At 46.5% G+C, this 14,739-nt stretch overlaps 1 protein-coding gene across 1 annotated transcript in view; it reads left to right on the top strand.

Annotated features, from left to right (window-relative positions):
* The window catches only part of sdc3 (syndecan 3), a 130,648-nt gene that overhangs the window by 99,048 nt on the left and 16,861 nt on the right, over window positions 1–14,739 (top strand). The window contains 6 exon segments of the mRNA XM_084311749.1: window positions 9,210–9,316; window positions 9,319–9,490; window positions 9,493–9,638; window positions 9,640–9,731; window positions 9,733–9,904; window positions 9,909–10,088. Coding sequence (XP_084167875.1) covers window positions 9,210–9,316; window positions 9,319–9,490; window positions 9,493–9,638; window positions 9,640–9,731; window positions 9,733–9,904; window positions 9,909–10,088 — 869 coding nt within the window.

Raw genomic sequence — 14,739 nt, 5'->3', positions numbered from 1 at the left:
TTTATGTTTTTATTTTTTACTCTCTTACTCGTTTTTATGTTCTTCTACACTGTAGCGCCTTGAGATTTGTTCCACAAATATAAAGCGCCCCTACAAATCGAATATATTATTATTTATTATTATTATTATTAATAGTGACCATTCCTGAGGAGAAGAGGTGCTCTTCAGAGAGGCCTGCAGCAGACCGTGATTCACGTCATTAGCTGAAGTCACCCTGTTGACCTGGGATGTAAACACGAGGGTCTTTCCCTGTAGGGAGCCTTTACATAACAATGCTGTCAGACACATAATGATAACGATCTGAGCCTGTCTGTGGCGAGAGCCTGTCTGTGGCGAGAGCCTGTCTGTGGCGAGAGCCTGTCTGTGGTGAGAGTAGGGATGGGTACCGTTCACATTTGAACCGATACGGTACCGGTACCTGTGAATCAATACCGGTACCCAACGGTACCTTTTTTCTGTACTTTAGTCTCTAAAAATGTAATCTACCTACCTCAGTCATGAAAAAAAAATCCAAACTTCAAATAACCACACTTTCGATTGTTTTCGGCTTGCCATTGCCCCGACTGCTTTGTTGTTGAATTTTAAACAGTATCTCACGTGAATCGATACTCGGTAGTACCGACGTGTTTCGGTAAGTACCTTTAAAAGTACCGAATTCGGTACCCATCCCTAGGCGAGGGCCTGTCTGTGGCGAGGGCCTGTCTGTGGTGAGGGCCTGTCTGTGGTGAGGGCCTGTCTGTGGCGAGAGCCTGTCTGAGAGGAGTAGAGAGGAGCAGAGAGGAGAGGAGAGGAGGAGAGAGGAGCAGAGAGGAGAGGAGAGGAGCAGAGAGGAGCAGAGGAGGAGAAAGGAGCAGAGAGGAACAGAGAGGAGTAGAGAGGAAGAGAGAGGAGGAGAGAGGAGCAGAGAGGAGGAGAGAGGAGCAGAGAGGAGCAGAGAGGAGGAGAGAGGAGCAGAGAGGAGCAGAGAGGAGCAGAGAGGAGCAGAGAGGAGGAGAGAGGAGCAGAGAGGAGGAGAGAGGAGCAGAGAGGAGGAGAGAGGAGCAGAGAGGAGAGGAGGAGAGAGGAGCAGAGAGGAGCAGAGAGGAGTAGAGAGGAGCAGAGAGGAGGAGAGAGGAGCAGAGAGGAGCAGAGAGGAGGAGAGAGGAGGATCAGAGAGGAGCAGAGAGGAAGAGAGAGGAGCAGAGAGGAGGAGAGAGGAGCAGAGAGGAGCAGAGAGGAGCAGAGAGGAGGAGAGAGGAGCAGAGAGGAGCAGAGAGGAGGAGAGAGGAGGAGCAGAGAGGAGGAGAGAGGAGCAGAGAGGAGGAGAGGGGAGCAGAGCAGAGAGGAGCAGAGAGGAGGAGAGAGGAGCAGAGAGGAGCAGAGAGGAGGAGAGAGGAGCAGAGAGGAGCAGAGAGGAGGAGAGAGGAGGAGAGGAGCAGAGCAGAGAGGAGCAGAGAGGAGGAGCAGAGAGGAGGAGAGAGTAGCAGAGAGGAGCAGAGAGGAGCAGAGCGAAGCAGAGAGGAGCAGAGAGGAGGAGAGAGTAGCAGAGAGGAGCAGAGAGGAGTAGAGAGGAGCAGAGAGGAGCAGAGAGGAGCAGAGAGGAGCAGAGCAGAGAGGAGAGGAGGAGCAGAGAGGAGGAGCAGAGAGGAGCAGAGAGGAGGAGCAGAGAGGAGCAGAGCAGAGAGGAGAGGAGGAGCAGAGAGGAGGAGCAGGGAGGAGGAGAGAGGAGCAGAGAGGAGGAGCAGAGAGGAGCAGAGAGGAGGAGCAGAGAGGAGCAGAGAGGAGCAGAGAGGATGAAAGAGGAGAGGAGCAGAGAGGAGCAGAGCAGAGAGGAGCAGAGCAGAGAGGAGGAGAGAGGAGAGGAGCAGAGAGGAGAGGAGCAGAGAGGAGGAGAGAGGAGCAGAGCAGAGAGGAGGAGAGAGGAGAGGAGCAGAGAGGAGGAGAGGAGGAGAGAGGGGCAGAGAGGAGCAGAGCAGAGAGGGGCAGAGAGGAGCAGAGCAGAGAGGAGGAGCAGAGCAGAGAGGAGGAGAGAGGAGGAGCAGAGCAGAGAGCAGCAGAGAGGAGTAGAGTGATAAAGACCCTCTGAATCTGATGGGACAGGCAACGGTGGAGGAAGTACACGTTACCTTTTTTATTTTAGGGAAGAAGTAGTTATACCTCAAGTTTCAAGTCCCAAGTTTGCTTTTATTTGTCACATATAAAGTACATGTACATTACACTGAAATGCTTGGTTCTGTATGAGCCCCTGAGAATACAGTAAAAAAAATTGTAAAAGAGGAATATGTCCCAACAATACAATATACAAACTAAAGTACAACCTATGTACAATGAAGTAAAAATGCAGACAATGAGGTAAAATAAAATAAAAGGCAAGATGCAAAATTCTAAATGAGGTATGGATGTAGTGCAAATCTCTTTAATAAATAGATACATATTATGTAGTGTTTAAGTGTCTAAAGTGAGTGTTAAGGTGAGTGTTTGTTTAAAGTGAGTGTGTGCATGTGGATGTGTGCGCAATGAGTGTAGCTGGATGGGTTGATGTTACATAGAGTCATTGAGCATCTTGATGGCCTGGGGATAGAAGCTCCTTCTGAGTCTCTGTACCGGCCATGAGACTCCGATAGCTCTTGCCTGGGGGTCTTTACTTTATAAAAAAAATTATTATTAAAAAAATAATAAAAATTAAGAACGGGAGTGGTTCTTGTATAGCAATAGATGGATGTAGCAAGATAGCATAAGGATATATAGTATAACTGTATATTGTATATTAGTGTATATAAGACCCAGTGCTTCATCTGTAGCTTAACACAGCATGCCTTTTACCATGCATTTTAAACTTTATGTACATATACCTGTTATGTCTTATTCTTATTACTTGTATTATTGCACAATCGCTGCGGGCATGGCCACCCGCATTTCACTGTATGCCCTGTATGCCGTGACAAATAAAACTCTTGACTTGACTTGACTTGGGTGGAAGTAGAAATACCCTGATGGATGACTAGTACCCTAATGATCAAAAAGGTATTTGATATTGAATGTAATTAAGTAAAGGTTGAAATACTTGATTTAGATTTTTTTATTTGATTTTTATTTGTCTTGAACATAGAAACATAAAACAAGTTTAAAAAACTAAAAGATAAATAGTCAAAGACTATTTCCATACAATAAGTGTTCGAGAAGGAACAGGGGAAGTTAAAAAAAAAAAAAAAAAAACGTATCAACCCCTTCCTTACAATATTTTACATTATAATTTAATAAAAATAAGAAAATACTGTGATGGGAAAAGTTGAAATACCATCCTGGAATATCGCTGGTTCCCGGCTGTATACTGTATGTACCGCTATGCTTTGCTAGCTTCAACAGCTGTATGTACAGAGTTGTACTATTAACATGTACAGTGATACAGGTGTAACTAGACACTATGGTAGTACAACTACCATTATGTCTTCATATCTGTATCACTGTACACATTAATACTACAACTCTGTACATACATCTGATTAGCACTATTACTCAGTAGTACTCATTTATATATTTTATACCCAGTTTAATCGCCTGTACACTGTATATTACTATTGCACTTTACTGTTACATTTGCACTCTGGTTGGATGACACACTTATTTACGTTGTACTGTAATTGTGCTGTATGATGACAATACATTTTAATCTAATCTAATCTAACATCACAGCCAGGCAAATTAATATAGACTGAAATTAACTTTTAGATCTCCCCGGCGGCACTGTGTAATTTCATTTGACTTATTCAGAAGCCTTTATAGCTCGGGCCACTTATTTGTCAAACAATTAACCCTGAAGTTGTTGAAATGGCCCAACTTTTCAATGGAGGGTCTGTCTGTTTACTGGCTGCTGCCATGATGCATTGAATGCGACTAGGAGTGAAAATAACTCAATTTGACGTTCTAATCTAAGATGTCAGCCCCCTTGTTCACAAGACAGACTCTCCATTGAAATGTTGAGAAATTGGACATTTCATGTCACTGTTTGACAAATAAATGGCCCAGATTTGATGTTTCGGCGATACAGAATGCTTCTGAAGAGGTCAAATGAAATTACATGACATACCATCGTGCCCCAGGAGATCTAAAGTTCATTTCAGTCTATGACCGGGTTCGCACAAGGTCCTTGAAGTGCTTAAAGTGCTTGATTTTTTACAAAAAGAAGTTGAGGCCTGGAATTCGTTGAAAACGGCAAAAGAAATTAACATGGTGCTTAAAAAGTCATTGAAATTCAAATCAACCATTCGCATTGAATGTTTTGTTCATCCATGATCAAATTGTTCTGAATCAAGAAATCGTTTTTTTTGTTCTGTTTTAATAAAATCTGAGTCGCTGTCTCGCACACTCCAACTGCTTTTCCTCATTTCTTCTTGGCGTGTGATGCTCAAGCTTGCTCTAGATGGCAAGCAGGCCAAGAAGATGCTTTAAAAAACAGCGTTTAAAAGTATCCTTTGAGTGATTTTAAATAGTGTTGAAATGTACTTAAAAGTCCTTGTTAATTTTGCAATGTCTGTGGGAACCCTGTATGAAGCTAGCAAAGAGTAGCGGTACATACAGCCTGGAACCAGCAACATAGTACTCTGGTAAAAGTATAAGTCCTCCATAAAAGTAGAAATACTCTGATACACTGAGGCCATGGTTACACTGGGATTTTTGTTTTTGTTGCTGAATGATTACGTTTGCTGTCCTAGTTAAATAGAAATGCCGTTTTGGCAGGATAACGCGTTGCCCTGCTGGCAATGCTGAAATTGTGTTTCCGTTTTGGATACTCGCCAAAACTCGCCGACAACGTGCCATGTAATCTGCGCGAGCCGGATACGGAGCCGTTGTTGCTCAACGCCCATGCGCAGTAGATACCGACATCTGCGTGCCCTCACCAACGTCCAGTGACGACAGACAGCAGAGCTGTCCCAAATAGCTGCAGCTACCATGTGTTGTCAAGTTATTGTTATAAGGAGCCTAGTCCAAGCTACAACAGTCTGCATTCCCTTAACAATTGTTTGTATTGAGCCGTATTGTATTGTACCCATTCTGCAATCTGTTAAATAAAGTTTACATCCATTCATTCTGCTAGCATTAACGATTGCATGAGCAGCTGGCTAACGTGAGCTAACGTTAGCTACCTGCCGTAGCTACCTAGCTACCAGACCCTGTTAGCTCAGAGCTCCTCTTTCAATCTTAACAAGCATTAAACAAAATGGCCCAGTCATCTATTCACCTTTGTTTAATACATGAGGCGTTGTCTAATGTTATCTAGCTACTGATAGCTCCTGATATCATCAGTTTGGTGCTGGCTGGCTAACGTGAGCTAACGTTAGCTGCTAGCCACAATGCTAGTCCCGAGTAGCTGCGGCTACCATGTGTTGTCAAGTTATTGTTATAAGGAGCCCAGTCCAAGCTACAACAGTCTGCATTCCCTTAACAATTGTTTGTATTGAGCCGTATTGTATTGTACCCATTCTGCAATCTGTTAAATAAAGTTTACATCCATTCATTCTGCTAGCATTAATGTTACCAAGCTGCTAGCCACAATGCTATACTGTTATAATGGCATATCCCTATCGCGTTAGCATGTAAGCTAACAATGAGACTAAACTCCGCTCTTGGTGGTCAATTGTGTTGATGTTAGTTTTGTTTCATCAACAAATGAGAGGCAGAACACACAGTGAATGTATCCGTTTTGTTTATTGCACTTTTATTGCACTTTCTTTGCTGAAAAATAAATGCTACTGCTAAATGGCTAACGCGAGGCATTTAAATATGTTGGTTTGTTGTTTTTTTGCAGGAAGTGTATTGGCACATTCAATTTTTCTGATTGGTTGAAAATTGCCTTCATGAAAAGCCTCAAAGGCGAAACTGACCCTGAAAACGCTGTAACCGCAGCCTGAGAGAATAGTTCTGTGGTGAAAGTAATAATAATAATAATAAACTTTATTTGTATAGCACCTTTCATACAGAAATTGCAGCTTAAAGTGCTTCACAACAAAAAAAGACAGGCATAAAATGAGCACATAAAGTGCAGACATTTGAAATCAGTTTTTCACATTAGGATCTAACAGGCCACCTTGTTTATGGTTTTATTGGGTTTTTAAAATAGACAATAATAAAAAGAGTAAGATAGAATAGACAGAGTAAAATAGTGCAGTGCAATAAAATAGTAGAATAGAATAGACATAAAATGAACACATAAAATGCAGTCATATAGAATCACAGTTTTTTTTTACAGTGCAATAAAATAGTTCTGGATTACTGTTTACCTTCCCTGTTTGGTATCCACAGTCTTCCCTCCTGTTTGATACCCACTTTGACCCTTCGAACCTCCCTCTCAGAAGTCGAGTACAATTCAAGTACGCTATGGGATGTTCTTGAGTATCAGAAGAAAAAGGATTGTGTGAATTCTCTCTGTTTCAAGGCTGTCTGCTGACTGCGGTTACTTGGCTTGAAATGAGATATATTTTTCAACTTCATCACATCTTTTTTTTATCCTCAAAGTAACAAAGAATTGCTGGGATACATGTACTGGAATACATATTTTCTTTGAAATGTAGTGAAGTAATAAAAATAAAAAAGAATGTAACCTCAAGTACCTCAGAATTGTACTTAACTCAATCCCCGCCAATAATGAGTATACTCGTTATTGGGCGCCATGCGTTGAACGCCAACAAGTATTTTCGGGGTAAGACTAAGGTTTTTCCGTCTGTAGTGTGGTAGTGAAAGATTAACCTTCTGTAATGTGGTAGTGAAAGGGTTAACCTTCTGTAGTGTGGTAGTGAAAGGGTTAACCGTCTGTAGTGTGGTAGTGAAAGGGTTAACCTTCTGTAGTGTGGTAGTGAAAGGGTTAAGTGGAGCACTTGAGTTACTTTCTGCCTCAGAAGAAAGGCTTTTAATTTGTTTGCGTGTTTCATAACGGAGGCGGGGCTTCGCGCCTGGGTTTCGTGCCGGCGCCTCTGAACTTGGCATTTCCTGGCATCCGATGTGTCAAACAGAAGCGTTGTTGTCTTCCTGTCCATAATGTCCTCTGTGGCCACATCCTCTCTGTCTGTTCGCCTCACAGCTCTGTCTTCATGAACGCATCTCTGTCTCTCTCTGTCTTTCTGTCTTTCTGTCTTACTCTATATCGATTTTCCTGTCTGCCCCTCTCTCTGTCTTTTTCTCTCTCTCTTTCTCTCTCTCTCTCTCTCTCTCTCTCTCTCTCTCTCTCTCTCTCTCTCTCTCTCTCTCAATTAAATTCAAAGGGGCTTTATTGACATGGGAAACATACGTTTACATTGTCAAAGCCAGTGTTAAAACAAACAAAACAAAGCAAAACAGTCAAACAGAGATCTCAGAAGAAATCAGTACAGTACAGAAGGAATCTTTTGTGTGATTGACAGTCTTTATGGTGGTTGTATTCCGTTGGATGTCCTTTTCTTGTCACAGCAGCTCACAAATCTTGCTGCTGTGTTTGCACATTCTTGTATTTCTCCCAGTAGGTATGGGAGTTTTGAGTTATTTTCCATGTTTTCAAAGTCTCTTTGGGTGTTTGCAATTTGTGGGAAGTATATGTTTCTGATGTCTTGGTATAGTGGGCAGGTTGTTAAGAAGTGTAGCTCGGTTTCCACCTCTTTTTGTGTGCAGTGGGTGCATAGTCTGTCTTCTCTTAGGAGCCAGGTCTGCCTATGGTGGCCTTTCTCAATGGCTAGGCTGTGTTCGCTGAGTTTGTTTGTACCTAGTCAAGGATCTTCTTAGTTTTGGGTCAGTCACAGTGCTCAGGTATTCTGCCACTGTGTACTCTCTGTTTAGGGCCAGATAGCATTTCAATTTGCTCTGGTTTTGGGTTGATTCTTTCCAATGTGTCAAATAGTTTTCTTATAATTTGGTTTAGTCCAGTGTGGTTTCTGTCTGGTGGCTCTGCTTGTGTTTGTGAGCAGAGTCCCAGAACCATCTGGCTGAGTGGGCATCTCTCAAGGGTCTCTCTGTGGGTGAGGGCATTGTTATGGAGTGTGTCTGGGTCACTTTCTTTTAGGTGATTATAGAATTTAAATGCTCTTTTTTGGATTTTGATAATTGATAGTGGGTATCTTCCTAGTTGTGCTCTGCATGCATTATTTGGTGTTTTCCGTTGGGTGCGGAGAATGGATTTGCTAAATTCTGCATACAGAGTCTCAATTTGGTGTTTGTCCCATTTTGTGAAAACTTGGTTTGCAAGTGGGCCCCAGACCTCGCAACCATACAGGGAAATGGGTTCTATGATGGAGTCTAATATTTTGAGACAGATTTTAATTGGAATGTCTAGCTTGATGTTCCTTTTGATAGCATAAAAATCCCTTCTTGCTTTGTCTCTCAGGTTGTTCACAGCTTGGTTGAAGTTCCCTGTAGCACTGATGTTTAGGATGAGATAGGTGTAGTTTTTTGTCTGTTCTAGAACAATTGTGTCTCCATAGTGCCTTGCACACCTACGCGGCCGACCCGGGTTCGATCCCAGCACCCGACGTTATTTGTCGCATGTCCTCCCCACCTCTCCTCCCATTCGCCCTCTCCTCTGTCGGTCCTGCGTGACCAAGAAAAGCTGTAAAAATGCAAAACAATTATAAAAAAAAAAAAAAAAGATTTTCTGTCAGTGCCCATGTCTGGGAGAATTTGTGCAGAAGATCAAGGTGGTGCTGTAGCCCTTATTTAGCTGGAGACAGCAAGCACCAGATCATCTGCAAACAGTAGGCATTGGACTTCTGTGTTTGCTAGGGGGGATGCCAGGTGCTGCAGTTTGTTCCAATGTTTTTTGCCAGTTCATTGATGTACAGTATATGTTGAAGAGGGTTGGACTCAAACTGCACCCCTGTCTAACCCCCACGGCTTTGAGGAAAGAAGTCTGTGTGTTTTTCCTCAAACCTCACAGCACATGTGTTGTTGGTGTACATTGACTTCATGAGGTCGTAGGTTTTCCCTCCAATGCCACTTTCTAATCTCTCTCTCTCTCTCTCTCTCTCTCTCTCTCTCTCTCTCTCTCTCTCTCTCCTCTCTCTCTCTCTCTCCCCTCTCCCTCTCTCCTCTCTCTCTCCTCTCTCTCTCTCTCTCTCTCTCTCTCTCTCTCTCTCTCTCTCTCTCTCTCTCTCTCTCTCTCTCTCTCTCTCCCTCTCCCTCTCCCTCTCCCTCTCTCTCTCTCATCTCTCTCTCTCTCTCTCTCTCTCTCCCTCCCTCCCTCTCTGTACTTGTCCCCTCTCTCTCCCCAGTCTCCCCAGAGATCAGGGCGAGGCCCACGGAGGCGGGCGTGACCTTCACGACGGAAGAGCCCCTCCCCCTCTCCACCACCCAGGCCACCGGCCCCGCCCCCTCCGCACCCCGCCCGCGGCCGAGCCCAGCCCCGACCCCCCCGCCGCCACCACCGCCACCCCCACGCCCACCGAGGCGGAGGGTGAGAGCGGCGCCGACTGGGAGAGAGGGAAGGAGCTGGAGAGAGAGAGGGAGCTGGAGAGAGAGAAGGAGCAGGAGAGGGAGAGAGAGCGGGAGCAGGAGAGGAGAGAGAGAGGGAGAGGGAGAGAGAACGAGTCCGGGAGATGGAGAGAGAGCGAGAGAGGGAGAGGGAAAAAGAGCGCGAGAGGGAGCGGGAACGCGAGAGGGAACGAGAGAGAGAGAGGGAGCAAGAGAGAGAGAGGGAGCGGAGAGAGAGAGAGGGAGCGAGAGAGGGAGAGAGAAGTGGAGCGAATCAGGGTGGCTGCGGCCGCTCAGACCACCTCCGCGCCGCGCGGTTACCCTGGCGACCACCAGCCCGCCGACCGTTCCTGTGGAGAGCGCGGCGCCCTCTAGTGGCCAGGAAGACCTGGGCACCACGGAAGAAGACGAGGACGTCTACCTGCCCACGGAGCCCACGCCCTCCTATCCCGGCTACGCCTTAGACACCACCACCACAGAAGAAGAAGACGACACATACACCACCACAGCGGCCGCCACCAGCCCCGAGCCACCACAGCTCCGCCCGCCACCACCACTGCGGCTGCTACCGTCAAGGCCGGTTCCCCTTCAGACCCAGGGTTCCCGTGACGACAGCCACGCAGCCGGCGCCCACGGAAAGAACAACGCAGCCAGAGCGGCAGCCCACCACCACCGCACAGGTAGGACACGTTTTCTTTAATCAAATCTTTATTTTTTTATAATATTATTTCATTGAATCATATACACATAACAGGTAACAACTAGGGCTATCAATCGATTCAACTTGACAGCCCTAGGAAACAACACATGACAACACACAGGACATATCAACCAACAAACGTCACACGTCAAACGTCACAAGTCAAACATCACAAGTCAAACGTCACACGTCAAACATCACACGTCAAACGTCACAAGTCAAACGTCACAAGTCATTAAGTCAAACATCACACGTCAAACGTCACAAGTCAAACATCACAAGTCAAACGTCACAAGTCATTAAGTCAAACATCACAAGTCAAACATCACAAGTCAAACGTCACAAGTCAAACGTCACAAGTCAAACATCACAAGTCAAACATCACAAGTCAAACATCACAAGTCAAACATCACAAGTCTAACAACACAAGTCAAACGTCACAAGTCAAACATCACAAGTCAAACATCACAAGTCAAACATCACAAGTCTAACAACACAAGTCAAACGTCACAAGTCATTAAGTCAAACATCACAAGTCAAACGTCACAAGTCAAACATCATGCTGCTCTGATTATGCCTTCTGAAAGTATATAATCTTCATACATTTTAACCATGTTTTCTATGCAAAATCTTTTTCTTCAAAGTAACTAGTAACTGATGGGTTCAGATGAATGTAGTGGAGTAAAAAGTACAATATTTCCTTTGAAATGTAGTGGAGTAAAAGTATAACGTTCTCTATTCCCTACTATTCCCAAAAATACTCCCATAAAGTACAAGTAGCTCGAAATTGTACTTTTAAGTACAGTACTTGAGTAAGAAATACTTAGTTAATTTCCACCACTGAGTATTTGGGTCAGTCAGCCCCCAAATGTAGTCTGTGGAGCAAGTGCTTCTTTAGAGGGAGTGAGCAGAGAGTGCTTCTTTAGAGGGAGTGAGCAGAGAGTGCTTCTTTAGAGGGAGTGAGCAGAGAGTGCTTCTTTAGAGGGAGTGAGCAGAGAGTGCTTCTTTAGAGGGAGTGAGCAGAGAGTGCTTCTTTAGGGGGAGTGAGCAGAGAGTGCTTCTTTAGAGGGAGTGAGCAGAGAGTGCTTCTTTAGAGGGAGTGAGCAGAGAGTGCCTCTTTAGGGGAGTGAGCAGAGAGTGCTTCTTTAGAGGGAGTGAGCAGAGAGTGCTTCTTTAGAGGGAGTGAGCAGAGAGTGCTTCTTTAGAGGGAGTGAGCAGAGAGTGCTTCTTTAGAGGGAGTGAGCAGAGAGTGCTTCTTTAGGGGGAGTGAGCAGAGAGTGCTTCTTTAGAGGGAGTGAGCAGAGAGTGCTTCTTTAGAGGGAGTGAGCAGAGAGTGCTTCTTTAGGGGGAGTGAGCAGAGAGTGCTTCTTTAGAGGGAGTGAGCAGAGAGAGCTTCTTTAGAGGGAGTGAGCAGAGAGTGCTTCTTTAGAGGGAGTGAGCAGAGAGAGCTTCTTTAGAGGGAGTGAGCAGAGAGTGCTTCTTTAGGGGGAGTGAGCAGAGAGTGCTTCTTTAGGGGGAGTGAGCAGAGAGTGCTTCTTTAGGGGGAGTGAGCAGAGAGTGCTTCTTTAGAGGGAGTGAGCAGAGAGTGCTTCTTTAGGGGGAGTGAGCAGAGAGTGCCTCTTTAGAGGGAGTGAGCAGAGAGTGCTTCTTTAGGGGAGTGAGCAGAGAGTGCTTCTTTAGGGGGAGTGAGCAGAGAGTGCTTCTTTAGAGGGAGTGAGCAGAGAGTGCTTCTTTAGAGGGAGTGAGCAGAGAGTGCTTCTTTAGAGGGAGTGAGCAGAGAGTGCTTCTTTAGGGGAGTGAGCAGAGAGTGCCTCTTTAGGGGGAGTGAGCAGAGAGTGCTTCTTTAGAGGGAGTGAGCAGAGAGTGCTTCTTTAGAGGGAGTGAGCAGAGAGTGCTTCTTTAGAGGGAGTGAGCAGAGAGTGCTTCTTTAGGGGGAGTGAGCAGAGAGTGCTTCTTTAGGGGGAGTGAGCAGAGAGTGCTTCTTTAGAGGGAGTGAGCAGAGAGTGCTTCTTTAGGGGGAGTGAGCAGAGAGTGCTTCTTTAGAGGGAGTGAGCAGAGAGTGCTTCTTTAGGGGGAGTGAGCAGAGAGTGCCTCTTTAGAGGGAGTGAGCAGAGAGTGCTTCTTTAGGGGGAGTGAGCAGAGAGTGCCTCTTTAGAGGGAGTGAGCAGAGAGTGCTTCTTTAGGGGGAGTGATCAGAGAGTGCTTCTTTAGGGGGAGTGAGCAGAGAGTGCCTCTTTAGGGGGAGTGAGCAGAGAGTGCTTCTTTAGAGGGAGTGAGCAGAGAGTGCTTCTTTAGGGGGAGTGAGCAGAGAGTGCTTCTTTAGGGGAGTGAGCAGAGAGTGCTTCTTTAGGGGGAGTGAGCAGAGAGTGCCTCTTTAGGGGGAGTGAGCAGAGAGTGCTTCTTTAGAGGGAGTGAGCAGAGAGTGCCTCTTTAGAGGGAGTGAGCAGAGAGTGCCTCTTTAGGGGGAGTGAGCAGAGAGTGCCTCTTTAGGGGGAGTGAGCAGAGAGTGCCTCTTTAGGGGGAGTGAGCAGAGAGAGCTTCTTTAGGGGGAGTGAGCAGAGAGTGCTTCTTTAGAGGGAGTGAGCAGAGAGCTTCTTTAGGGGGAGTGAGCAGAGAGAGCTTCTTTAGGGGGAGTGAGCAGAGAGTGCTTCTTTAGGGGGAGTGAGCAGAGAGAGCTTCTTTAGGGGGAGTGAGCAGAGAGAGCTTCTTTAGGGGGAGTGAGCAGAGAGTGCTTCTTTAGAGGGAGTGAGCAGAGAGTGCCTCTTTAGGGGGAGTGAGCAGAGAGTGCTTCTTTAGGGGGAGTGAGCAGAGAGTGCTTCTTTAGGGGGAGTGAGCAGAGAGTGCTTCTTTAGAGGGAGTGAGCAGAGAGTGCTTCTTTAGGGGGAGTGAGCAGAGAGTGCCTCTTTAGAGGGAGTGAGCAGAGAGTGCTTCTTTAGGGGGAGTGAGCAGAGAGTGCTTCTTTAGAGGGAGTGAGCAGAGAGTGCCTCTTTAGAGGGAGTGAGCAGAGAGTGCCTCTTTAGGGGGAGTGAGCAGAGAGTGCTTCTTTAGAGGGAGTGAGCAGAGAGAGCTTCTTTAGAGGGAGTGAGCAGAGAGTGCCTCTTTAGAGGGAGTGAGCAGAGAGTGCTTCTTTAGGGGGAGTGAGCAGAGAGTGCTTCTTTAGAGGGAGTGAGCAGAGAGTGCCTCTTTAGGGGGAGTGAGCAGAGAGTGCCTCTTTAGGGGGAGTGAGCAGAGAGTGCCTCTTTAGGGGGAGTGAGCAGAGAGTGCTTCTTTAGGGGGAGTGAGCAGAGAGTGCTTCTTTAGGGGGAGTGAGCAGAGAGTGCTTCTTTAGGGGGAGTGAGCAGAGAGTGCCTCTTTAGGGGGAGTGAGCAGAGAGTGCCTCTTTAGGGGGAGTGAGCAGAGAGTGCTTCTTTAGAGGGAGTGAGCAGAGAGTGCCTCTTTAGAGGGAGTGAGCAGAGAGTGTCTCTTTAGGGGGAGTGAGCAGAGAGTGCTTCTTTAGAGGGAGTGAGCAGAGAGTGCTTCTTTAGGGGGAGTGAGCAGAGAGTGCTTCTTTAGAGGGAGTGAGCAGAGAGTGCTTCTTTAGGGGGAGTGAGCAGAGAGTGCTTCTTTAGAGGAAGTGAGCAGAGAGTGCTTCTTTAGAGGGAGTGAGCAGAGAGTGCCTCTTTAGAGGGAGTGAGCAGAGAGTGCTTCTTTAGAGGGAGTGAGCAGAGAGTGCTTCTTTAGGGGGAGTGAGCAGAGAGTGCTTCTTTAGGGGGAGTGAGCAGAGAGTGCTTCTTTAGAGGGAGTGAGCAGAGAGTGCTTCTTTAGAGGGAGTGAGCAGAGAGTGTCTCTTTAGGGGGAGTGAGCAGAGAGTGCTTCTTTAGAGGGAGTGAGCAGAGAGTGCTTCTTTAGAGGGAGTGAGCAGAGAGTGCTTCTTTAGGGGGAGTGAGCAGAGAGTGCTTCTTTAGGGGGAGTGAGCAGAGAGTGCTTCTTTAGGGGGAGTGAGCAGAGAGTGCCTCTTTAGGGGGAGTGAGCAGAGAGTGCTTCTTTAGGGGGAGTGAGCAGAGTGCTTCTTTAGGGGGAGTGAGCAGAGAGTGCTTCTTTAGGGGGAGTGAGCAGAGTGCTTCTTTAGGGGGAGTGAGCAGAGAGTGCTTCTTTAGGGGGAGTGAGCAGAGAGCATTGTTCAATCTCAAACTCCGCCCCCAACGGTTGTGATTGGAGGATCAAGAAAAGAGGGACGGAGAGAGACGACCAATCCCAAGTCGATCGGCACTTTCTCTGCCGAGCTATAGTCACTTTTCTGCACCTACTCCCCAACGCCGCATGCGCAGGTTGCCCACGGAGTCTCTCTGGATTGTCCAGAGATCTAGGTTCATCAATCTGCCCATGCGTGGTTTTGGGAGTAGGCGCGGAAAAAAAGTGACTATACCTCGGCCGAGAAAGTGCCGATCGATTTGGGATTGGTCTCTCCGTGTTCAGGAGACTCAGGCGTATAAAAGTCTATTGGATCATGTCTCCAGCACCCCCACAGCCGTAGCTACAACCACTCAATGTCGAGGCTCTCATCCACAATCATTTATCTTCTCCCCCCGCTCTCTCCTCCATGAGCTCAATGTAACGCAGAAGTGCAGTGGTCTATACCTTTATTAAAAAAA

Source organism: Notolepis coatsorum (genome assembly GCF_963971535.1).
Source record: "Notolepis coatsorum genome assembly, chromosome: 4".
Taxonomy (NCBI): Eukaryota; Metazoa; Chordata; class Actinopteri; order Aulopiformes; family Paralepididae; genus Notolepis; species Notolepis coatsorum.
Note: the sequence above shows the minus strand (reverse complement) of the source record. Positions and strands in the feature narration are given on the sequence as shown.